The sequence below is a fragment of the Cetorhinus maximus genome, chromosome 26, assembly GCF_964194155.1.
Source record: "Cetorhinus maximus chromosome 26, sCetMax3.hap1.1, whole genome shotgun sequence".
NCBI classification, from domain to species: domain Eukaryota; kingdom Metazoa; phylum Chordata; class Chondrichthyes; order Lamniformes; family Cetorhinidae; genus Cetorhinus; species Cetorhinus maximus.
The window spans coordinates 12,032,195-12,057,766 of record NC_135904.1 but is presented as its reverse complement, the minus strand read 5'-3'; the positions used below and the strand labels follow the sequence as shown (position 1 = coordinate 12,057,766).

At 44.3% G+C, this 25,572-nt stretch overlaps 1 protein-coding gene across 3 annotated transcripts in view; it reads right to left on the bottom strand.

The window, feature by feature from the left end:
- The window catches only part of spg11 (SPG11 vesicle trafficking associated, spatacsin), a 144,211-nt gene that overhangs the window by 29,833 nt on the left and 88,806 nt on the right, over positions 1–25,572 (bottom strand). For all 3 annotated transcript variants that reach the window (XR_013573468.1, XM_078530107.1, XM_078530108.1), the window contains exons 28-30: positions 8,642–8,804; positions 3,930–4,144; positions 2,573–3,332 (exon numbers count right to left, since the gene is read on the bottom strand). Coding sequence is in view for 2 of the 3 variants with exons in the window: in XM_078530107.1 (XP_078386233.1) it covers positions 2,573–3,332; positions 3,930–4,144; positions 8,642–8,804 (1,138 nt within the window). In the remaining variant the exon portion in view is untranslated. The remainder of the gene's footprint in view (positions 1–2,572; positions 3,333–3,929; positions 4,145–8,641; positions 8,805–25,572) is intronic.

The following is a 25,572-nucleotide window of genomic DNA, read 5'->3' as shown; positions in this document are numbered from 1 at the left end:
TAAAGATGGGGTAAAAATTGTTATTTTTAAGTTTACATATATGGAACTCTTCCAACCTCAAATCAGGTAAAGCACACCAGATGCTCCTTCTACTAAAACAGCATCAGAAATCAGGGTGCTCAGCTCTGTGGAGAGGCTGGAAAAGCTGGGACTGTTCTCTTTAGAACAGAGAAGGTTAAAGGTGATTGGATAAAGGTGTTTAAAATCAAGGGTTTTGATAAAGTAGATAAGGAGAAACTGTTCCCAGTGGCAGAAGGATCAGCAACCAGGGGCAGAAATTTTCGCTTGGCGGGTGGGCATGCACCCGACCCGCTTGAGCCTGAAATGACACGTGTTGATGTCGGCCGAGTGTGCCGACGTCAACGCGCAGACGCACAATCGTTCGGTTGGCGGGCACACGCCGGAGTCAGCAGCGCGTCTGCCGACATTTAAAAGGCCTGTTAAGGCCATTAAATAAATCAGTTAACCTAAATGTTTTGCTGCCTGTCCAACCTAACAGTTGGCGGGCAGGCGAAAAGGCCAAGCATCCATTGTATTTTTTTGGAAACCTCAGCCACGGGAGGGATGTAGTTTCCAAAAGCTAAATAAAAATGAAATAGAAGCTTTACAATTGAATTAATAACATGCCCCTGTTCATGTGACAGTCACATGAGGGGACATATTTTACATTTTTATTTTCTTTTTTTAAACAATGCTTCATCTCCGAGGCAGCTCTATGCCTCAGGGAGATGAAGAAGCGCTCACTCGAGCACATGCGCGCAGTTTACGCTCGCCCCGCTCTCTCTCTCTCTCTCTCTCTCTCACACACTCACACACACACACACACACACACACACACACACACACACAACACACACACACACACACACAGAGGCAGCACTGAGTGCTGCTGCTCGCATTTCACACTGGGCAGGCCTTAATTGGCCCGCCAGTGTGAAATCGCGGTCCAGTGCTAATCGCGGGTGGCGGTCAGCTTCCTGACCGCCCCCGCCGAGCCTGCCCGCCAAGGGCAAAATTCTGCCCCAGAGTGCACAGGTTTAGAATGATCGACAAAGAAGCAGAGGCAAAATGAAGAAACATTTCTTTACACAGCAAGCTGTTGTGGTTTGATTGACACCTGTGTGAATGAGATGACTCTCATTTTCTTTTCCATGCCTTTTATTCCCTCATTTATGCCTTTGTTAACTTGGGACTTGGTTATACCGACACACTCATCCAAAACTCTTCCAATCATGTCTTAACTCACACTCAGTCCCATTCCACATCATCCGTGCTCACTAAACTACATTGGCTCCCTGTCAAGTAACATCTTGATTTTAAAATTCTCACCCTCGTTTTCAAATTTTTAAAAAAACATTCATGGGATGTGGGCGTCATTGGCTGGGCCAGCATTTATTGCCCATCCCTAATTCCCCTTGAGAAGGTGGTGGTGAACTGCCTTCTTGAACCGCTGCAGTCCATGTGGTGTCTGTACACCCACAGTGCTGTTAGGGAGGGAGTTCCAGGATTTTGACCCAGCAACAGTGACGAAACTGCAATATATTTCCAAGTCAGGATGGTGAGTGACTTGAAGGGGAACTACCAGGTGGTGGTGTTCCCAAGAGCAATTTCCTCTCCAAGTCATCACCATCCTGACTTGGAAATATATCGCCGTTCCTTCATTGTCGCCGGTTCAAAATCCTAGAACTCCCTCCCTAACAGCACTGTGGGTGTACCTACACCACATCGACTGCAGCGGTTCAAGGAGGCAGCTCACCACCACCTTCTCAAGGGCAATTAGGGATGGGCAAGAAATGCTGGCCTAGGCAGCAATGCTCTCATCCCATGAATGATGAAAATAAAATCCCTCCATGGCCTCACCCCTCCCTATCTCTGTTATCCCCTCCAGCTCCACAACTCTCCGAGATATCTGCATTCTTCCAATTCTGGCCTCTCGTGCATCCTCAATTTTAATCACTCCACCATTGGTGGAGTCAGTTGCCTAGGCCCCAAGCTCTGGAATTCCCTCCCGCCTCACTGTCTCATTCCCTCCTTTAACACACTCGTTAAAGCCTACCTCTTTGACCAAGCTTTTGGTCATCTGATGTAATATCTTCTTTTTTGCGGCTCAGTGACATACTTTGTTTCCTAGTCCTTCTGTGGAGTGCCTTGGGACTTTTAATTAGGTTAAAAGTGCTATGCAAATTATAAGTTGTTGTTTACCTCACTGCACACCCGAACTGAATGTCATACAGGGTAAACAGACCAAAATCACATCACTTTGTGGCACAGACCTGGACAGTTTAACCTGTTGCACCAGTGGGATGCCTCTGCACACTCTGTCTTGTTCCTTTTGGCAGGATCTGGAATGCTCCATTGAAAAAGGTGGTAGAAGCTCATCCCATAGATCATTTTAAAACGATAGGTTCTTGAGGGTGAGGAACTTACAGGGTTATGGATAAAAAGGCAAGGGTGTGGGACAAAGCACGAGTGCTCTGAAGAGCCAGCACCAGCATGATGGACCAATGACCTCCTTCTGTGCTGTAAGTTTCTACAGATTCTATTTGGGACAAGTACAAATAAACCAACTTACAACTTGGAATCCTTATTCGATGGAGTCCTATCTCTTCGTTAAAAGATGCTCCTGTAGTCAAGATGATCTGCATCGAGGGGTGAAAATCTGTTGTCTGCACTTCTCCTGAAGCCAAGGCTCTGCAGTGGAGAACTAGAGATATATCTTGGTTGTAAAATTCGAAATACCTAGAGACTCTGCTGGCTTCGTGAATGCAGCCTCCATCTAACAGCTCACCAATCAAAATGTTAAGAGCCTCTTTTTCTGTGGTGTCTAGTCTACAGTTGGAAGCTGTGTCCTTGTTTGGAAATCCTTCAAGCTTGAGGTATTGTGGTGAGTTCAGAGCAGGCAATTTTGAGAACAAGAACTCTTTGGTAGCACTATCAAAGGACATTTCGCCACAGGCAGAAATCTGCCAAGCAAATCTCGAAGCTGTGGACATCAGCAAAGCCTGCTGTCTGATGCGGCACAACCAAACCCTCTTCTCTACCTCTTCCAACTGATCCAGGATTGGAGGATTGTTTTGCGACAACCAGTGGCCAGCCATGGTCAAAAGCAGACATCCTTCCTGAATGTTCAGGAACTGTTCTTTGAAAGATGAAGCCAGTTGTGGTTTAATGGATGGCTTTTCGTTGGCCTGGGACAGAAAGAATTCAGAAGCAACTAAATTGGAGATCAAATTATTTTTGAAACCATCATGGCATTTCTTCCAAAAATTTATCCTCGTCTCTTTTCTTTGCCATTGACCGTGTTGCTTCAAATTTTGTAATTCCTGAGTTACCTGTGACAGAAAAATAAATTAAATACTGGAGACATACGTACTACATTGAAATTACTGTTGCGTTAGAGTGTTTTTCAGTTTTTCCACCCCTTATTCCTAAATCGTTGAGCGAAGGATCAACCACAGTCGAGAGTAGATAGGTGATCCATGCACAGTCTTCTGCCGATCTGAACCAGCACCGAGAGGCACACGAGAACAATCAGGCCGTTATTGTCTTGCTCTCCCACGGGAAAACACCTGGTTTTCGTTTTCCATTTTTCTCTGAGCAATTATTAGACAATGGTAAATTCACCGATGCAAAGAATCCAGAGCCAACAATTCCATTGTGCCTCCTTTTCATGCTAACATTTTGCCACACTCAATTTGATGTTACAAATAATAGATTGCATCTCTTCTCTCACATAAAAAGCTCGGTTGAGTTAATGTAGGGATTTTCGATTTGGAGCTGGATCGGAAAAAGGCTTCTGTTCCTTCAACTCCCAGTCCTCCCTCCCTCCGCCAAAACATATGCAGAGGTATTATCACAGTTAGGCCAAATTTTGCATAATCTATAGTTTCGACCTACAATCAAATACTTGTAAAATAAAAAAATATTACCTCATGGGCCACCAAATGGTCTAGCGGAAGCTGGGCTAGGTCAGCCACCTGTCTAGCTAAAACAAAAAGCCCCTTCTTCTGCAGTTGGTCCAGAATTTTCCCACACACATTCTGCAAGGTGTCTGTGCTGTCATTAATGAGCAGGGAGTGATCAATGGAGATCGAGGTGTCTTGCAGAAGCTGGCTGAGCCTGCTCAGTTTACGGAAATCTGGTCCTAGGTATAAGCGACAAACTTTCAGTTATGCACTGGAATATAATCTAAACAAGAAAAACTTTAAAAATTACATTAGAATATATACTCTTGTGTAACAATGCTTTGGCTATCCTGGAAAGTAAGAAAGTAATATGGAACGAATCTCTTAATTTGAAAATTCACGAGGTTTACCAAGCCCTGGGTTGACACAATCTTTGCTAACCATTCAGGTTGAAAACTCTTCGCCACTTACCGTTACCTAGTGAGCAGGCAACTCAGGATCAGGACCATGGACTAGTTGGTTCCAAGAAAGGTATTTATCTTGGACTTATCTTTAAAGGGAACTGTGGAGGACGTCTCTTGTTTTTAAAAATTTCATTTTTCACTACAGCAAATAATTTCAAAATCACTTGTCTTTCTCAACGAGAAAGGTTATTGAGGGTAGGCAGGAATGTGGGGTTGAGGTTACATTCAGATCAGCCATGATCTTACTGAATATTGGAGCCGGTTCGAGGGGTAGAATGGCCTACTCCTGCTCCTAATTCGTATGTTCAACAAAATAACAGTAATTTCTACACAAGTTTTGGACAGATACAAAACAATTACAATTGACTTTATTTTCAGCCATCTAATAATAAAACGTGTTGTGACACTGTAAGGTGATATTAACGAGGAGCTGTTTAGCAGATGCTGGGATTGAAAATGTGATGCAAGTGGGATGTAAAGCTGGCTGGAGGTCTAATGCAGCGTTCCTGGGAACTGTCTGTACTAAACTCAAGCAAGTGAGCTCACAACAGCAGTGGGAACTTTGTCCTATAGGAGGTAAAGGAAAGAAGAAAAAAGACAATGGATGAGAAGAAAAAGAAATCTCTATTTGTTGCTCAGCACTGTTGTATAGCAACAATATAGGTCACTTTTTTGAGGCAAGGCCCAAGACAGCAAAGGAGCAAAACAGCAGAGTTAAAACCATTGGTGAAGATTGTTTCAGTGCTCTTTCATTCCAACTAGTTGTGAAGGGGTTAATCTGACACTCTTGTACAACCACAATTAGTCAGGTAGAAATCGGCGTTTTGCCCATATTTCAGGCATAAATCAGGTGTAGCATACACCAATTTCTGGGTGCGATTGTGCCCAATATATGGAGGCAACATAGCTTCTATCATGTTTGACCGAGCAGCTGCTCAAGTTCCTCTCTCTCTGCTAGTTCCTCAAATCGAGGAGGTGCTTGCCACAAAGCTAGCAGCAACAGCCTGCACGTGGAGTCTTTTAACGTAGAGAAGCTCCTTAATGTCTTGTCAATTACATTGTTAAAGAACAACAGAACACTACAGCACAGAAAACAGGCCATTCGGCCTTTCTAGTCTGTGCCGAAATATTATTCCGCTAGTCCCATTGACTTGCACCTAGTCCATAACCCTCCAGACCTCTCCCATCCATGTATCTATCTAATCTATTCTTAAAACTTAAGAGTGAGCCCGCATTTACCACGTCAGATGGTAGCTCGTTCCACACTCTCACCACTCTCTGAGTGAAGAAGTTCCCCCTATGGTTAAGGTAAACAGGTGATGGGTATTAATTGCCTTTTGAGCACATATAAATAGGGGCTAACAACCATCCCCCGCCAAATGATATTTTAATTTGATTCTGTAAGTTTCCTTTGACGTTTTGTTTTAGTTAGTGCCCCACTAGGGGCTGTCACCCTCTTTGATTTATTGATCTTTTGTTCAAGTTATTGATTTTTTTTTGTTTCATCAAGACAGTATAAATAGGGGATATGTCCCATCAGGGGCTGTCACCCCTCTTAACTGTTCATTTATTTTATGGATTATTTTTTTTTCTCTAAAAGGCATATAAATAGGGGCTAGCTGGGACACTGGGTTGAGTGGCAGGAGAACGGAGACACTGAACAAAATAAACTCTCAACATAGGAAAGCTCTGTATCTTGGTTTTGGCTTTAATTCTATTATCAAGGTTGTTGCGCTGCAGCTACCATGCGGTTCTGGCTGACCAGGAGACTCTCCCGTTCTTTCCACACGCCAGTGGCATATCAGAAGGATTTGCAAGTTGATAACCAACCTGTTTGGCTACGTTATGAAGGCACCTTTCTTGGCCGTCAAGTCCTGGAGTGGGACTCTAACCTGGAGCTCCCAGCTCCACTGCATCAAAAGACCTCCTGCTGCTCAAGTTAAACATGCAAAGAAAGGTCCTTTCCAGCTGTAGGACTGGGCTACCACCACATGATCAAAAAGCCATTGTAACTTCCACCACCCAACCTCAGACAGGTTTTAAAAACAAAAAGCTAAAAGCTACTGAGGATGCTGGAAATCCAAAACAAAAACAGAATTACCTGGAAAAACTCAGCAGGTCTGGCAGCATCGGTGGAGAAGAAATCAGTTAACGTTTCGAGTCCTCATGACCCTGCCGAAGGGTCATGAGGACTCGAAACGTTAACTGATTTCTTCTCCACCGATGCTGCCAGACCTGCTCAGACAGGTTTTGTTTGTTTCTGCAAATGGCCTAACCGCCTAACCAGTCTTTCAAAAAGTGCACCTGCAAAAGAAGCCCATGGTAAGTTTTTAAATCCTACCAGCCAGGTATGCACTTCCTGGCTCCACATTAAAACAGCTACCACCACAACTGACCACACCCCACAGTTGGGCATGGTGGTCGCTGTTGATGCTCAGATTGTGCCCAAAAGTGGGTGCAAATGAATTTGTAGGCCAGTGACAAGTAGCAACTCAACAAGATGATCCATTTCCCCATAATAAGCAGAAACATGTGCAATTTATCGGGATTTCCCAACGGTGATACCACACAATCAATAATGGATGTCCAACAACCAGAATCTAATTAGCCCCTTATAATGATCATCTGATTTGAACATGTAGGGCCATTTATGTAGAACAACATGAAGTTACATATTCTAACTGCATCATTCGTTGCTGTGATCATAGAAAAACAATTCTGTAGAGTTTTGTTTTCAACTTCAAGCTAATTAATGAAAGAGTAGCGCACTTGTGATCTTCAGAAAGTTATAAATGAAAACATCTTTCACCCCCAAACCAACCCTGTGAAAGACTAGTCCAGATGGCATGTTTATCATTCAATGTAAACTTCATTCACAGATTATGTTCCTTTGAAAATAAGCATTTGATATTATGCATTTCCCAAGATCTATTTAATTATATCATAATTGTCAATTGTTACTGTAAGCTATTACTTTCCTGTATAATTCATCGCAAATAGAAAAATGTTTCCATATGGCTGGATTTCTGGTTTATCCTGTATGAAATTAATTTCTCTACTCAAGAACGAAAGCTTTCACAATTAATGCAAACCACATGTCACCCATCCCCCTTGGAAATAAATTGATCTAGGAGTACTCGGCAGATTTCATGAGCCTGCATTTTTCAACTAACACCAGAGTCTATTCACCAGCAATAGTGAAGGCATCTACAAATTACCCACTCTGGCCTTTACTAACAAGGTACAAGGGTTAAGAGTAAGGATCTCAAAGTGGCTGTCAGCAGCAAGTTAGCTGAAGATCCCAAAGCAATATATAAAAAAGGATCCTGGCCTTTAGTAGGAATAAAACAAAACAGAAGATGACATATTAGGAAGGTTCTACCTCTTGAATAAATTTGAATGGCATCACAAATGGAGAGAGTAAAACTTAGGCAGTTTGGAAACTCCGCAACATCCTAACGTTGGTAAAAACATGGATGAGAAACATTTAAGGACTTTGTGTTGCAATTCACAATGCGTAGTGTGAATCCTCTGGTAGTTTGTTTTTGAGTGCATTCAATTCGCGTGGGTTGGAGTCTCATGTGAAAGTAAAGTTGGAGATTTTATAAAATCGGGATTAATTCTCGCTTGCTGTTCCCCAAAGTTTATCCTGTCCATGGCCATGACTTACTTTCAACCTGTCAAAAACCACTCCAAAACCGTCTGGTGTGCGCACAATTAGATTTCAAGCACAGAGCTGTGTGTAATTAGTTGTGCACTGTTCCCAACAGCAGAAATGAACGTGGGCGTTGCTTATGCATTGGGAGCCAGCTCCCACACGATTCAAATTCAAATTTAAAGAGCTGCCACGTATGTGGGAGACATGCGATTATGCAGCATGGTTGGCTATTCAATGGGGGAATCCTACTGTCAGCAGACGATGCAGCATGTACAAGCAGGCTATAAAAGAACCTCCTAGACAAACAGGGAGCCTCTGCATAACGGCCACCATGTTCCCTCCTAAACTATGTCCCATTTCTTGCTGCAATCCTTCATCACCACAACCCTCCCCTCCACCTCCCCGCAATATTTAACACTCAGCCAACATCATTAAAACAAGTTATCTGGTCATCACCTCATTACTGTTTTGAGACCTGGCTCTGTGCAAATTGATTTCTGCGTTTCCACGCTGTAACAGTGACCACAAAGGTGCTTCATTACTTATAAAGTGCTTAGGCTGTCCAAAGGTTGTGAAAAGTGCCAAAAATTATTAAACTTTATCAAAATCTTCACCATTTATTATGAGGGCACAGTCCACCCCAGCCAGTATCTGCAGCAGCTTCCCAAGTTCGTACTGTGTTGGACACTGTCGCATCATTAACTTCAGAAGCACACCAGCTTGCGATTCCATCCACTGTACTGGGATTTCAGCATCTGCTGAATCTGCAGCCTTCAACTATGGCAAGAAAGATAAAAGATTTGGTGAGCATTGTATGGTTACACAGATCAAGAATTTTTAAGACATGCAGAATAATTTCAATCTTGCAATGACTTCTTAAAGGTGGAACTTTTGGAACACACCAATTTCCACATTAAGTGCAGGTCTATTAATGGGCAGAGAGCAAAAGAAGAATGTTAAACTGCAGGACAGCAGCTCACGAGTCGAACAGTTGGAAAACGAGAATGGATGAATGTTTTGCTTCATTATTTATGGATACCAAGGTTTTGGTATGTAGACCTTTCCCTCAGGAAATGAGATGAGATGGGATGGGGTAGAATTAACCATAGGCCTTTCATTATGAATAGAGTGCAATTTTTTCCCCTGAGGTGACCTTGAATCTCAGTAAAGTCAGGGGAATCCAGAAATCTGATAATAGAAAAGTTATGAAATACACTTGACTTCACTCTGGCCAAAAATTTGTAGTGCTTCAGGGGTCCTATAATACAAATGAATTCCATGCAAACCATTCATCCCTGCTGATGGTCTGTGATTGTAGGCTACTTGATTGAACTTTGGTCTCATCTCCTGTCATTTCAGGCTTTCTTAAACAGCTCCAACATGATAATTAAGCCAGTGCAGATGAGACTACAGGCACTTTTACTTTTAGTTTGGAGTGCAAGGTTTCAACCTCCATGATATGAAGATATGAAACCTATGATTTGTACTGCTGGGCGGGTTATAGCAATGTAAACACTGGTGAAATCTGGACTAAACAAACACTAAATGTAGAAAGGAAAACAGAAAATGCTGGAAAAACTCAGGTCTGACAGCGTCTGTGGAGAGAAAAACAGAATTGACGTTTCAAGTCTGTAAGACCCTTCTTCAGACATCAACTCTGTTTTTCTCTCCACAGATGCTGTCAGCCCTGCTGAGTTTTTCCAGCATTTTCTGTTTTTTCTTTTAGATTTCCAGCATCCGCAGTATTTTACTTTTAACCAAATGTAGAAATGTCTTCTGAAAAACAAGGGAGTGTAACAAAATTATCTTGCAGCACTGTGCCCACATCAAGGGCCTTTGCACTACAGCTCGAGTGTGTCGGTGTACCAGTTTTAAATGCACTCAAACTCTGGCTCCCTTGTTAAAACTTTTTGAATTTGATACCATATATGAAGGACTGTCACAATGTTCACCAGCTCTTGTGCTTACAATTAACAAGTTCTGTTCTTCATTGCAGAAATCCTGCCGCAGCACTTTTATCTGTTGTACTGCAATAAGGACATCTGCTTTCAGACTGTTTTGTTTTTTTAAAAAAAAACCTTTTAAACTGCAGGCTACAGGCGTCTCTGAAGCCTCTAACTGTGTGTAAACAAATTGTTTACACAGGGAATTATCAAAACATACATATGAAGGGGAAAAAAAAATCTGCAATTAAATAGGTCAGTTACTAATGAGCACAATATCTGTAACAGTAATTAAGGGAAAACCACTCTATGCTGCATCTAGTCTGGATATTAGATCTTGACTCATTCCTCCCCTTGAAATTTAACTTGACCATTTCAATCCTTTGCTGCCCTACTGCTGCTTGTTATTTAAACCTAGGGATTAATAAACTTGAATATCACATATTCTTAATACTCAATGTATTCCTTGGCTCCTTTAACAGATGTTAACACTCTTTAACTGAACAGGTTAACCTCATCATTAAAACAGCAGATGGAAGACACTCAAACAAATGAATTTTGTCACATACCATAATTTCTACATAATTTTTATTCCTTAAATTTTCTGACTAGGGAACTACTTTGGCTATTTGTAACTTTTGAACGTGTTCTCCCACTTAAAAACTGAACTTTTCCATCTTGCTTTTGCTTCATTTTAATAAGTGCAGAAATTTCAATTTTCTGCATCCTTCATTTGGCTTCAGTCTCCTTCAACTATCACAAAAAAGGCTAAATTGGTCAAAACTCTCAAATCAGTGATTCTCAATCTTGGGTTCAACAACCTATGTTTTGAGTGAAAACAATGAACATAAAAGCAGGGTTAGAATCTAGGGATGTTAAGCATTCAGCACCATTAAGATTATGCATGCAAATAATGTTATTGCTATTCAGGGATGCGAAATGCAGTCCACTGTAATGACTGGCCCTTGGATAAATTACACTGTGTTCTAAACTCTCACTACTTTTCCCACCTAACTCATTGGTGGTACAAATGTAATAGAAATCAGCTACTCTATTATTTTGAAGTAAACCATTTTTGTGCTAATATTACAAGTAAAATCAGGCTGTTAAATCTAGGAAAACCAATAATAATTTCTCTGCAAATGTGTATAAATGTTACAATGACCTTTACTGACCTTTTATTAAAACTACATGGCATTCTCACTGATCAAACCCTTGCAATTTAACTTGACCATTTAAAAACAAACTATAAACAAAGAAACACACATTCTTACAGAAAACACCTCCTCCTGACAATCCTTTCAACAAAGGCTGGAAAGAGTTGGAGAAATTAAATGATGTAATTGCCAAGGGAACTTTTAAAAAAATCTAATGCAGACTAAATAGACCAACGTGTGGCACGTTACCTCAGACAAGTTCAAAATTGGAACAGGGCCACGACAGTAACACATGGGTCAAATTTTGAGAAGAGCTATTAAGCTACAATAGGAGATAGGTATCATGTGTAGCTCATTTCCACTTTGATCCTTGCAGCCAAGCAAGTAAGGGCTTTTAATACATGAAAATAAATAATTTGGAATATAACTTGATGAGCCACACATTTGTGAGAGAAGTCAATCACTTGCCTGTTCACATGCTGAGTAGATATACGATATCACAAGCTTTTTTTTTTGATACAAAGTGAAATTACTACCCCGAGGGAGGTGCTGATTGTGCAAACAGAAGATGGATAATGAAATCGGTGCAACCTCATTATTCTCCACATTGCTTAGTCCCAGTGGACACACCATTATATAGCCAGAAGCACTGAAACACAGATGTAACGCAAGCCTCTCAAGTAAGGTCTACTGTATCGGCTTCAAGAATTTGATGCCAGAATCCAGATCATGACTAAACTTGACACCTCATATCCTGTTTTTGTGCTTGTTCAAGCAAAAGTTTAACATTTCAAGTCAATGACATTTCATCAAAACAGTTCTAATGAAAGGTCATTGACTTGAAATCATAACTCCCTTTCTCTCTCCACAGATGCTGCCTGACTTGCTGAGTAGTTTTGCATTTTCTGTTTTTATAAAAGAATCGAATTTGCCACTTCCTCCCTTGCTCAGTGTGCCTGGATTATTTTAAATTTCAATCCAATAGGTTATAAGAAGTTGATTTTAAATAATCATACCTTCATCCCAGTTACTTTTCAATAAAATGTTGCCTCAGTAAATAAAGTATGTATCCAAGACATGCATTTACATAGGCCTGAATTTTCCAGGTGGCAGGGAGTGGGCTCAGGCGGGCACAGACCCAACCACCGCCCGCCATTTTACACGGGTGGGCGAATTAAGGCCCGCCCAGCGTATTTCTCGACTCCCAAGGATAGCGGGAGTGGATGGGCGTGCACAGACCACCGGGTCCAATGGCGACCCGGCAGCCTGTTTAAATGAAGGCCTGGCAGCCTTTTCTAGGCTGCTCACAACGGCAAGTGCAAGGCCACAGCAGAGGGTTTCTGGTGAGCAGGCCAGTCCAGAGGGTAGGGCGGGGGGCCAGTGTGCCCCTCATTTTTCGGATGGCTGCCTTGCTGCCCTCGAGGAGGTGGCAGCGCTGCGGGAGGTGCTGGTTCCCCAGGATGGGAGGGGAAGGTCCCCCCACATGATGAAACGTGCCTGGGAAGAGGTGGCAGAGGTGATGAGCTCCTACGACGTGGTGCGGCGCACCTGGATCCAGTGCTGCAAGCGCTTCAACGACATGCTGCGCTCTGGCAGGGTGAGTGCCATGTTGACATTGGGCATTTAACCCAGCAAGTCGGCTTACCCCACTGCTGCACCCCCACCCCCGAAGTCTGAGTGTCGTGACTGCATTGAATCATTGACGGCATTTGTCATTTGCTGGGTGGGCCGGCAGATATTGCCCATGCTGACGTCACCCTGAGAGGGTGATGAGGAGGTGCGTTTTGCCCCCGCAACATGTGTTACACTGAGTCCCACATGGCTGGTTTGGGGGTAACCTGGAGGAGCTGCACCTAGGCGCAAGACGTGTCCTAGTCAGGGCGATGGCATGCTGGGAGGGGAGCTTCAAGATGACGTGGCAACGAACCATCTGCTGCCCTCTGTGCTCCACGTGCTTGCACCTCCTTGCTATGGAAGGATATACCGTGTGGTGCCTAATGTGATGTAGGCAGCATGAGTCCAAGGTGGGGAGGGGAAAGAGAGAGAGAGAGGGAGCTGGGGGGGAGCAGGCCTATCATCTGTGAGTGAGTGCTCGGCAGCAGCGAAGTGAGGGAGGCACTGGAGCCCTGATATGTCCCACTCTGGTTGGGGTGGGCCGTGCGCAAACAAAGTCCATGTGCAATTTGCACTAATCAATGCTCGTCTCTCATTTTCAGAAGAATGCTCATAACGCAGCAGAGCGGGCGAGGATTGGCAGCGGCCAGGCGCAGATCGCCATTCTTAGCCACTTCGAGCAGGAGGCCCTGGATCTGGAGAGGCGCCATGCGCCCAGGCCCACTGGTGTCGATGAGGCTGGGGTGCCACGGCCAGGTACTTATGCCCAACAGTGAGGTCAGCATTGTCCTCCCAACAGCCACAGCACTGCTGAATGTTAAATGATTTAATTTTGCCACATGGCTTGACCATTGGTTATGGAAGGATGTGCGCATAATGATCCAGGAGACAGGGACGAACTTTGTCATTGTCTCCATGCTAAGTGATCCACTGTCTTTGTTCTTCCTTTCAGCATCATTGGAGCAGGGCCGGGAGGAGGAGCAGCAGAGGCCCCCTCTCACACCTGAGGGGCCTGAAGTCTCACCAGCATCACACCATTACTGCGAGACAGGCACCAGCGCAGATACTAGCACCTCGGTGGGAATTCAAACAATGGCTAGTGTCCCAGGGCACAGCGGTGAGGGCAAAAGACAGTCGGAGGAGTTGGCAGAAACAGAGAGTGCCCATAGTGTCAGCAGTTGGAGGACTGCAGGGGACCAGGCACATGCTCAGTTGGTGCCTGATGTTGTGCCTCTGGAGTCGTCCACGACGCAGCCAGTGCAGGAAATGCAACCGGGTGTGCGGGAGCATCTGGGGGAGATACATGAGGCTATGCTTGGCTTGGTCTCCGTGGTGGTGGAGTCTACGCGGATGCTCGCCGAAGCAATGAGCCACATGTCCAAGCACCATGCGTCCTCCATGGAGGGAGTGGCGACTCTCGTGGAGAGGATACTCCAGGAGACCCGTCAGGGCTTCCTGGGGATGCGATCTGACCAGCAAGCCCTCACATTGGCATTGACCTCGACCTCAGCTGATCAGTGCCAGTGTGGGAGATGGTGTGGGCACCAAGTTTCCCAGCTCGGTGCCCATCCATCCACAGTCCAAAACGACCTCACGTCGGCACAGCAGCTGCCTCCTGTCTCTGCTTACTCCTCTCAAGGTGCTCCGGATGAGGGTGGCAGTTCCTCCGCCCCTCTCCCAGTGACTTATCATCCGGTGAGGCTGCGACGACTGGAGATGCCAACTGTGGAACTGGCAGCTCCCTCCCAGGTGGGGCCAGCAAAGGCTCCACGGGCCAGAGGATGGCTGCCAAGGTCATCAAGGCCAACAGGACAGCAGAGTGAGGAGGCTGCCTCAGGTGCCACTCCAAGTGATGGCGCAGCACCAAGACGTAGCACCCGGAAACGAAAGTATAAGGTACCTTAGGCACACCATGGGTTTTTCACTGGGGTTTTGTGTTGGCCCGAGATGAGATCCTTATGATTTTATTTGATTTGTAACACTATTGTCTTTTTTCCTGTAAAAAGTTGCTTTGCTTGACACATTAAATTCAGATATGTCACCATGGCTGAGGGTGCCTCTTTTCTTTTGTATGTGGATGGTTTTCAAAACTGTAATGAGTGCTTTGTTGACAAGGCCCTTAGTTACTTAGTTAGCTAACCTGCCAGATTTTGCACTTAGGTGTCGAGTATCGAGCCGACAACCTAGGTTTGTCCTGGTGGACATCTGTGGTGTGCTAGCTGAAGGTTCATTGGATTAAAGCCTCCCAGGTGTCCCTGCCTCCCTGGAGTGCGCCTGGGTCAGCATCTACCCCCTCAGCATTTCCGTGTGCGCGCTCATCCTCAGACTCACTGCTGAACTCATCGTGTGCAGCCGCAGCCATTGTGTCAATGTCTTCATCGCCCATGGCATCCCCCCTTTCCAGCGCAAGATTATGGAGAGTGCAGCATGCAACCACCATCACCAAGGCACGATCTTGGGGGGTGCCAGAGTGCGCACCGAGTGGTCCAGGCATCGGAAGCGCACTTGAGAAGATGCACTTGAGAAGACCAATGGTTCTCTCCACCACAGCCCTTGTGGAGGCATTGCTCCTATTGTACCGCTGCTCAGCCTCTGTTCTTGGATGGCGGAGTGGCGTCATGAGCCACCTTCTGAGAGGATAGCCCTTGTCACCCAGCAGCCATCCATTCAGCCGGGCTGGAGCACTGAAGAGCTCCGGCACCTGGGAGTGTGAGGATGTAGGCGTCATGGGAGCTGCCAGGGTACCTTGCATAGACTTGTAAAATCAACATCCTGCGATCACACACTATCTGCACGTTCATGGAGTGGAAGCCCTTCCTGTTGATGAAGGCACCGGGCTCACCCACTGGCACCTTGATGGCCACATGTGTGCAGTCTATAGCACCCTGGACGCAGGGGAAGCCAGCAATGGCCGCGAAGCCTCTGGCTCGCTGTGTCTAGCTTGCCTGGTCCCAACAGAAATGGATGAAGGTCAATGCATGCCTGAACAGAGCGTCTGTAACCTGCTTGACACAAGTGTGGACAGCTGATTTGGAGACACCGCAAAGATCACCCACCGATCTCTGGAAGGAGCCAGAGGCATAGAAGTTGAAGGCAGCTGTGACCTTTAGAGCGACTGGCATGGGGTGTCCACCCACACAGTTAGCGAAGATCTCAGGGCCCATCATCTGACAGATATGGTTGACTGTCTCCCATGAGAGGCGGAGCCTCCTTCGGCACTGCACCTCAGACATATTGAGATAACTGCTTCGCCGCCTGTAAACCCCGGCAGCAGGATAGTGGCGTCTTCTGTGGCCCCTTCCACCTTGGACTACCTCTTGGCCCTGCACCCCTTGCGCCTGTGCCTGTCCTCCCAAAGGTGGCTCCCCTGGAGGCTGAATGTCTACTCTGGCCTCCTCCCCCTTCTGGTCCTCCCTTCTCCCTCAAAGGAGCTGCCTCCAGTGGACAGTTCCACTCCTATTCCCAGGCTAAGGGAAGGCTTCCTGAAACCTGCAGGCCCAGAAAAGATTCCTCACTGCAGAGTGCTGACCTGAGGGTTAAGAGTCCAGAAAACGCAGCTGGTATGCGTTTTGAAGTGCTGCTGATCACAAGCAAGTTTCAAAAACTTTCAATAATAAATACTTGACTGTGCACGTTCATGGCCCCAGTGAGCCCTCTTATCCCACCCATGGATGAGGTTAATACAAATGTGTCCTACCCGCCTGCCCATTGTGCCTGTGTGCCGACCCGAAGATTGCACGGGCGCCGAAAAATCGGTGTCGATTGAACACTCAAGGGCCTTAAGTGGCTTGTTAATTAATGGCGGGCGTGCGTTGCACATCATTGCGCACCCCCGCCCAGCGAAATATCGCAATGGCACGTGGTGAGGTCGGGGTGCTCGCCTGACGTCACCGCGCATCATTTTACGTGCGGACGTGCGGGACCTGCCCCCACACAACAACGGGAAAATTCTGCCCATAGTGTCTTTCATGGCCACCGGATGACCCACATTTTACAGCCAAAATACTTTTGAATTGTCGTCAATGTTGTAATGTAGGAAACATGGCAGCCAATTTGCACACACAAAGCTCCCACAAACAGCAATGAGGTAAACAACTGGAGAATCAGCTTTTGTGCTGCTGAATGAGGGATAAATATTGGCCAGGACACTCCTCTGCTCGTCTTTGAAATAATTGTCATTTAATTCTTTCACAGGATGTGGACATCGCTGGCAAGGCCAGCATTTGTTGCCCATCCCTAATTGCCCTTGAGAAGGTAGTGGTGAGCTACCTTCTTGAGCCCCTGCATTCTCCCACAGTGCTGCTTGGTAGGGAGTTCCACAATTTTGATCCAGTGACAGTGAAGGAATGGCAATAAAGTTCCAAGTCAGGATGGTGTGTAGCGTGGAGGGGAATTTCCGATGTTGGTGTTCCCATGCACCTGCTGCCCTTGCCCTTCCACGTGGTTGAGGTCGTGGGTTTGGAGGGTGGTCTCAAAGGAGCCTTGGTGAATTGCTGCAGTGCATCAAGATCCACACAGCTGCCATTATGCATTGGTGGTGGATGGAGTGCCAATCAAGCAGGCTGCTTTGTACTGGATGGTGTCAAGCCTCTTGAATGTTGTCCAGGTCTTGTTGCTCGAGTATTTGAGAAGTCGTGAATAGTACTGCACATCATGCAATCATCAGCGAACATCCCTCCTTCTGACCTTATGACGGAGGGAAGGTCAATGATGAAGCAGTTGAAGATGGTTAGCCTAGGAAACTACCCTGAGAAACTCCTGTAGCAATATTCTGGGACTGAGATTACTGACCTTCAAGAAACAGAACCATCATCCTTTGTGCTAGGAATGACTCCAACCAGTCGGGAGTTTTCCCCCCTCCCCCGATTCCCATTGATTTCAGCTTTTCAGGGCTCCTTGATACCACGCTGGGTCAAATGCTGCCTTGGTGTTTCCTCACCTTTTAGTTCAGCTCTTGCGCCCATGGTTTGGACCAAGGTTGTACTGAGGTCATGAGCTGGCAGTTACCTAGTTTAGGTAACTAAGCGTCAGTGAGCAGGTTATAAGTGCCACTTGATAATGCTGTCGACAACACCTTCTATCACTGCTGATGATCAAGAGTAGACTGATGGGGGGGTAACTGGCCGGATTGGATTCGCCCTGATTTTTGTGGGCAGGTCATATCCGGGCAATTTTCCACATTACGGGATGGAAGCTGGTGTTGTTGCTGTGCTGAAACAGCTTGGCTAGGGTGCAGCTGGTTCTGGAGCAAGTCTTCTGTACTATTGCCAGAATGTTGTCAGGTCCTATCCTTTGCAGTATCCAGTGCCTTCAGTCATTTCTTGATATTACGTGGAGCGAATCGAATTGGCTGAAGACTGGGACATCGGAGATGCTGGGAATCTCAGGAGGAGGCCTAAATGGATCATTCATTTGCTAATTCTGGGTGAAGATGTTTGCAAATGCTTTAGCCTTGCCTTTTGACTTGTCACTGATGTGCTGAGGTCTCCCATTATTGAGGATGGGGATATTTGTAAATTTGTGGAGCCACCTCTTCCAATTAGTTTTTTTAATTGTCCATCACCATTCACAATTGGATGTGGCAGGACTGCAGAGCTTAGATCTGATCCGTTGGTTGTGGGATCGCTTCGCTCTGTCTATCATATGCTGCTTCCACTGCTTGGCACACAAGTAGTCTTGCATTTTAGCTTCACCAGGTTGGCCCCTCGTGCCAAGTAATCTTTTATGTCCACCTGAGGGGGCATGCAGTCCCGTGGTTTAATGTCTCATTTGAAAGACAGAACATCCAACAGTGGAGCACTCCCTCAATACAGCACTGAAGTGCCAACCTTGATTTTTGCATTAGTCCTGGGGTGCAACTCAAATGAGAGAGAAATTTTGTGTCAACTGTGCCTCAGTTGGTAGCACTAAGTTCCTCTGCTGATGGTGTTATGAATACATATCGTCAAGAACTAAGTTTTTTTTTTAATTGGAAAGACATTGAATTATTTGGACACTTGGGAACTGACCTGGGTTTTTTTTTGAAAGCTTATAAGTTCACTTTGGACTGTGAGCAAACTGCCTTTTCCAAGAAGACATGACTTCAGCTAAATGACCAGCAAGGCACCTGAGGAGATAAGAGCTATTTGTTTGTTTGAACTTTAATTACTGGAGGGGAAAAAAGCCCTAATTTTCAGAGGCTGTGAGGTCCTGGTGATTTTCTGGAAACCATCTGACTGAGAGGAGTTTCTGTTTTGAACTTGATTTTTGGACTCAGTTTTGGGAATAAACTGAAAAGGAGAAGGTCGTCCAACTTGCTCTCTTCCTGCCTTGTCTGAAATTCAGTATAGTTATTAGTATCCATCTAGAAATCCTCATCCCAGTATATCTCATCTGTATTTGGAAACCTGAGAAGCTGAGATGAGAGAGAGATCCCAAGGACATTGATCCCGCTCTGTTCTGCTCCATACCAAAGCTCCTTTGGAATGAACTTCCAGACAACTACTGTGACCAGTTATCTGTCTTCGCCCGCAGAACCATCAGATTGAGTGTCCAAAGCCCTTCAGACTTTATCTTTTTTTTTACAAAGTTTTCCCTTTTGGCCAAAAGGTATTTTTTCCCTTAAATGGCAACCTCTGCAGAGACCCTATTTGTTTTGGGGAGGGTGTGTGCGTGTATATGTATGTATATATTAGGATTTAAAGGGTATATAGTTAAACTTCTGGATTCCAAATTGTATGTTAACCAGATTTAGCAACTTGCTTTTAAAAATAAGTTTTGTTTCATAATAAATCAATCATTCTGAATTTATTGAAAGAAGCCTGGTTAAAGTCTCTTATATTCTGGTTCTGACAATAGCAAAAAACTGAATAATTGGCAATTTTGGTGAATGAATGAATTTTGGTGCAACCTGTGGAGTAGTGGGGCTAGAGAAACTGCACACTCCTCCCATCCTGGTCATAACCATGGTGTTCCCATGATTGTGACAGGTAGGGAGTTCAAGAATGTTGACTAGTGACAATAAAGGAAGTAAAAAATACAAGCAAGTCAGGGTGATGCAAAACATGGAAGAAAATTTGCAGTTGGTGATACTTCCATGACTGTCCTTCCCTGCTGGCAGAAGTCACATTACGTTGATATGCTATCAAAGTAACCCTGTTAAGTTCCTGCCAGACATCCTGCAAATAGGAAATACTGTAGCCAGTGTGCCAGTGATGGAAGAGGCAGGCAGAGGGCACCTTCCGGCAAGGGTGCAAATCAAGTGGGCTAATGCAGCCTGGATATTGTCAAACATCTTGAGAGGTTGTTGCAGTTGCACCCATCCAGCTGAGTAGGGGAGAGAAATTCCTTCACTCAGAGGGCTGTGAATCTTTGGAATTCTCTAATCCAGAGGATTATGAATGATCCGACCTTAAGTGTATTCAAAGGCAGGGATAGGAAGATTTTTGATCTATGGATACAGGGAGCAGGCAGCAAAGTGTAGTCGAGATAGAAGATCAACCATGATCTTATTAAATGACAGGGCAGACTCCAGGGATTCTATGGTTTACAACTGCTTCTATTTCTTACGTTCTTATTTCCTCTGCTTTGAAGATGGAAGGTGGGGGGAGGTGGCTGGGTCATTATGAGTTGGTGGTATCTTTAACTTGCTCCTAGTATCATTAGTGAGGTAGCTCTTGGAAGGTTTCAGTGCATTATTGGAAATTTGCATTGAGGAGAGCTCACAGGAAGACATTTCACTAGGCTGCACGACAGCATATTGCAAGTACTCATTGCATTTTAAACAGCAACTACCCTTGAAATAACCTGAAGCTCTGAATGCAGTGCTGACAAACAAATTGCTCTTGTAATGGGACTTCACTGGATTAAAACTGGCTGGAGGAGCTCTCTCTACACTGTTCTGTCACATGCACCATTTATAAAAGTTTGTCCTGGGAAGCAGACAGAAGCAAGCGCCGCGTCATCACAGATGGCATTCAGCTTGGGGATGTTATGGTCAGCACAAGCAGGATCTGGATTTCAGCCAAGCCAGTCATCTGGTCAGGTTTTAAAAGTGCTTCAAAATCTTTTCCTAGTGCTCCCCATTTTAAAAAAATGCCATTCTGATCTTAAGGGGAACTCCATCTTATTTCATCACTCAATTTTATAATCCCTTAAGAGTATTCTGATCAAACATTCAACTTGCAGGACTGTGTATTGTTGACGATCATGTCGAGTCCTCTGCATCATTGACAACACTGAGGGACGCAGTTGCGTATTTCTTTAGTCACTGATCTGGTAATCCAGATACCTGGGTTCAAATCCACCATGGCTGACAGTGAAATTTGAATTCAATTTTTAAAAAAATCTGGAATTAAAAGTCTGGTGATGACCATGAAACCACTGTCAATTTTTGTAAAAGGCCATCTGGTTCACTAATGCCCTTTAGGGAAGGAATCTGCCATCTTTCCTGGTCTGGCCTCCATGTGATTCCAGGCTCTTAACTACCCTCTGAAATAGCCGAGCAAGCGACTCAGTTCTCAACGGCAATTAGAGATGGGCAATAAATGCTGGTCTAATCAGCGACACCCACATCCCACGAACGAAAAAAACCTATTTGCCAATATAGGCAAATGACATCTCAGTGGAAATTTGTTCTATTTAAATCTTGCCAAAGAATTCTAGTCTGGCAAATAAGCTTTTATGAGCTATAGAATGCTCAATTTAACCACATAACTATCTTTTTCTTGCAAGACTAAAGGCCTTTTTATGGCAAAAACATTGTCAATAAATTTTTCACAAACTTCACAGCTGTGTGAAAGCAAGAAGAATCTATTTTAAGCCAATTGTCAACCACTGTATTGCACGCCATGGAAATTTGTCATTGTGTTTGCTAGGGAATAGGCAAGAAGCCACCTATGACGTTGAAATTCAGGAATCATTTTGCCTGCTTAGGCTGCATTGCAACCCCTGGCAGGGACATTAAGCATAGTGTTCCAGCTCACTGTGTCAATTGGTTTGTCTTCCAAAAAAATGCATAATGGCAACAACCATTACCCTGGATTCCTTCACAGCTTTTGTAACAAACGTTTTCTGTCAGACAATACCGCACAACGTAATTACTCAATGTTAAATGTTCTAAGGAAAGAAAATGACAAATGCTGCCAACGTGTCAACATTACTAGAATTTTTGCCAGAAAACATAATTTAAAAAGTTGATGCCTCTCCCCCTGAAGGGACTGCTATTTTCAAGACATTTCTCAGCTTGAATTATTGCTGTACCATATCAGTCAGTTCAAACCAGTCCATTTTATTGCCAGATCAGTCCCAGAAGTGGGCTCTAGAGTGACGAAATAGGAAAGCTTATTTTCATATGAATCACCCAGGAGGCTCTAAGGCATATATACCATTTAGAGTGAAGTGTTTATAATGAACAATTGCTTCCTTGTCATGTTTTTATACATAGAGTAAAATGTAAGAACTTGGTGGTATTTGGCAGCTATATTTATCTGTTACAATTAATACATTAAATGACACTACACTGGCGTATTAATACAAAATAAAACTCAATGGCAGAATACAACCTTGTGCTCAAAAATTCCCATGCATTTTTTTCAATATCATGATTGTTTTACTAAGCTGCAGTTGCTGCCAGTAACTAAACCTGTATTTAGCTACAGGTCAGAATTATGACTGAAATAGGGCAAAGTACATTTACCCCAAAAATTCCTCTACCTCATATTCCAAATTACAAGAACTTTCCTTTCAATTTTAGGGGACAGCAAGTCCAAGGGTGACAAAAGAGAGAGAGAGATTTAGGCTCATTCATTGACAATTACACTATCACGGAGTTTAGTGCAAGTTATTGGAAGAGTTATAAATTGCTGGACCCTTTTGCAATCCCTAGGAAAACTGGGTATTGGCTCCAAGTTAATAGAACAATCAAACATAATTCCAATTTTAAATAATATACATAAGGAGGGTTGTAGATTCAACAATGTTCACATCTCAATTATGGAGGGGTCCTAATCTGTAAGTATCAAATTCTCAGAAGTGTAAAATAACATGCATCTGGCCTAGACTTTGCATTTAGGGATTTCGCACCTGAAATGCTGCAATATCAGATTCCTACTTTGAGTTAGAGTTAATACTCCTTTAGCTCACTGATTGACTCGTGACTGGAAATTGAAACTGCAATATTAAGTTGAGCAATTGCAAAGCTGACTTGAACTCAAGATTCCAACAAAAATGCAATGCTAAAATTTGCTTTACTTTTGAACATTATCTAAGATTTTGAAATCAGGGAGAAAAGTGGGGGTGAAGAAGCTTTCTGTCTTGAACATAGAGAAAATAATCAAGGTATCAGAAGAAACGCAGGTCAACTTAAATAGACAGTCAATGATAAAATGGCCTTATCCTGAAATATTTACTTATACAAATGCCGTGTGCATTATTCTATTTATCTAAAAAAAAAAATAATCATGGCTGGACTTATATCTATTGACATATAACACCACCGAGCACACACCCAGCAATGTGGAAATTTGCCCAGGTATGACCTGTCCACATAAAGTAGGACAAATCCAACCCGGCCAATTACCACCCCATCTGTCTACTCTCTAATCATCAGCAAAGTGATGGAAGACATCAACAGTGCTATCAAGCAGCATTTAGTAATAACCTGCTCACTGACACTCAGTTTGGGTCCCGCCAGAGCCACTCAGCTCCTGACCTCATTACAGCCTTGGTAAAAAGAGCTGAACTCCAGAGGTGAGGTGAATGCCCTTGACATCAAGGCCACATTTGACCGAGTGTGGTATCAAGGAGCCTGAGAAAAACTGAAGTCAATGGGAATCAGGGGGGAAACTCGCCACTGGTTGAGTCATACCTAACACAAAGGAATATGGTTGTGGCTAATAGAGGCCAATCTTCTCAGCACCAGGACATCACTGCAGGAGTTCTTCAGAGTAGTGTCCTAGGCCCAATCATCTTCAGCTGCCTCCATCTTAAGGTAAGAATTGGGGATGTTCACTAATGATTGCACAATGTTCAGCACCATTCCCAACCCTCAGACACTGAAGCAGTCTATGTCCAAATGCAGCAAGACTTGCACAACATTCAGGCTTGGGCTAATAAGTGGCAAGTAACATTCACACCACACAAGTGCCGGGCAATGATTACCTTCCACAAAAGAGAATCCAAACATCTGCCCATGACATTCAATGGCATTACCATCACTTAATCCCCCACTATCAACATTCTGGGGGTTACCACTGACCAGAAACTGGACTAGCCATATACAAATTACAAGAACAGGTCAGAGGCTCGGAATTCTGCAGCGAGTAACTCATCCCCCACTCTCCAAAGCCTGTCCACCATCTACAAGGCGTATGATCTAATACTCTACACTTGCCTGGATGAGTGCAGCTCCAACAACACTCAAGAAGCTCAACACCATCCAGGGCAAAGCAGCCCACTTGATCAACACCCCATCTATCACCTTCTACATTCACTCCCTCCACCACCGATGCACAGTGGCAGTTGTGTGTGCCATCTACAGGATTTACTGCAGCAACTCACCAAGTGTCTTTTAACAGCACCTTTCAAAACCGTGACAGCTACCACCTACAAGGGCAAGGGAGCAGAGCATGGGAACATCGCCACCAGCGAGTTTCCCTCCAAGCTACACACCATCCTGACTTGGAACTATACCATGTTCCTTCACTTTCACTGTGTCAAAATCCTGGAACACTCTGTAACAGCACTGTGGGTGTACCTACACCACATGGACTATAGCACTTCATGAAGATGGCTCACCACCACCTTAAGGCAAATAGGGATTGGCAATAAATGCTGAGCCTAGCCAGTAAAACCCACATTCCATGAACAAATAAATTTAAAACATATATAACTGGTTAACTTTGTGAGGCTCTGCCCTCAATTGCACGAGCTATGATCCCAAAAGTTACTCAGGTTATTATTCACGGGTACCCTCCAACCTAGAGGCTGCTAAAGTCAGTGAGAAGCGCACCAGCACCATAATAAACAACCCCTGATCAATGCTCCTCAAATCTCCACTTCATATTTCCAAGAAGTTTATATGCCTCAGCTTGTTAGTATTATGTCAGGTCAGTTATGGACTCTCAGCCCTTGTGTGCCAGTAGCCTTGTATGGAATGGGAAGAGGCTTCACTCTCTACAAGGTGAATGAGAATTCTCAATTAAGGTTAGATCTGGCCTTTTTGAGCCATTCCACCTAATTAATGGTAGAACTCTAGCAAAACAGCCAAGAGAATTCAGACACCTTAAAAGACTTTCTTTAAAAGCAAGGTTATGCATTCTATAGCTTACAGAATTCCCAAATGTATCCAAATGTTTCTAAGTTGAAGAGTACAAGTTATTCTTTAGAAGCTGAAAGGATCATTACAGGAGGCAGTAAAAATATTAGGAGGTCAGGTGATGGCTGCAGTCCTACTACCCACATTTGCCCTTTTGCATAGGCAGGAGTTTAGTTATAACAATAGGGATAAATATATCTGTGCACATTCTTATCATGATTCTATTATGTTGAACCTGTGTAAAACTTTGGTTCGACCTCAAGTGGACTATTGTGTCCAATTCTGGACACTACACTTCAGGAAGAATGTGAAGGCATTTGGAGGGTGCAGAAAAGATTCACAGGAATGGTTCCAAGATGTGGAACTTCAGCCATGTGGATAGTTTGGAGAAGCTGGGGCTTTTCTCCTCGAAGAAGAGAAGTTTAAGAGGATACTTGATAAAGGTTTTCAAAATCATGAGTTAATAGAGAGAAACTGTTCCTGTTGGCAGCAGGGTCAAGAACCAGAGAACACCAATTTAAGGTGATTGGAACAAG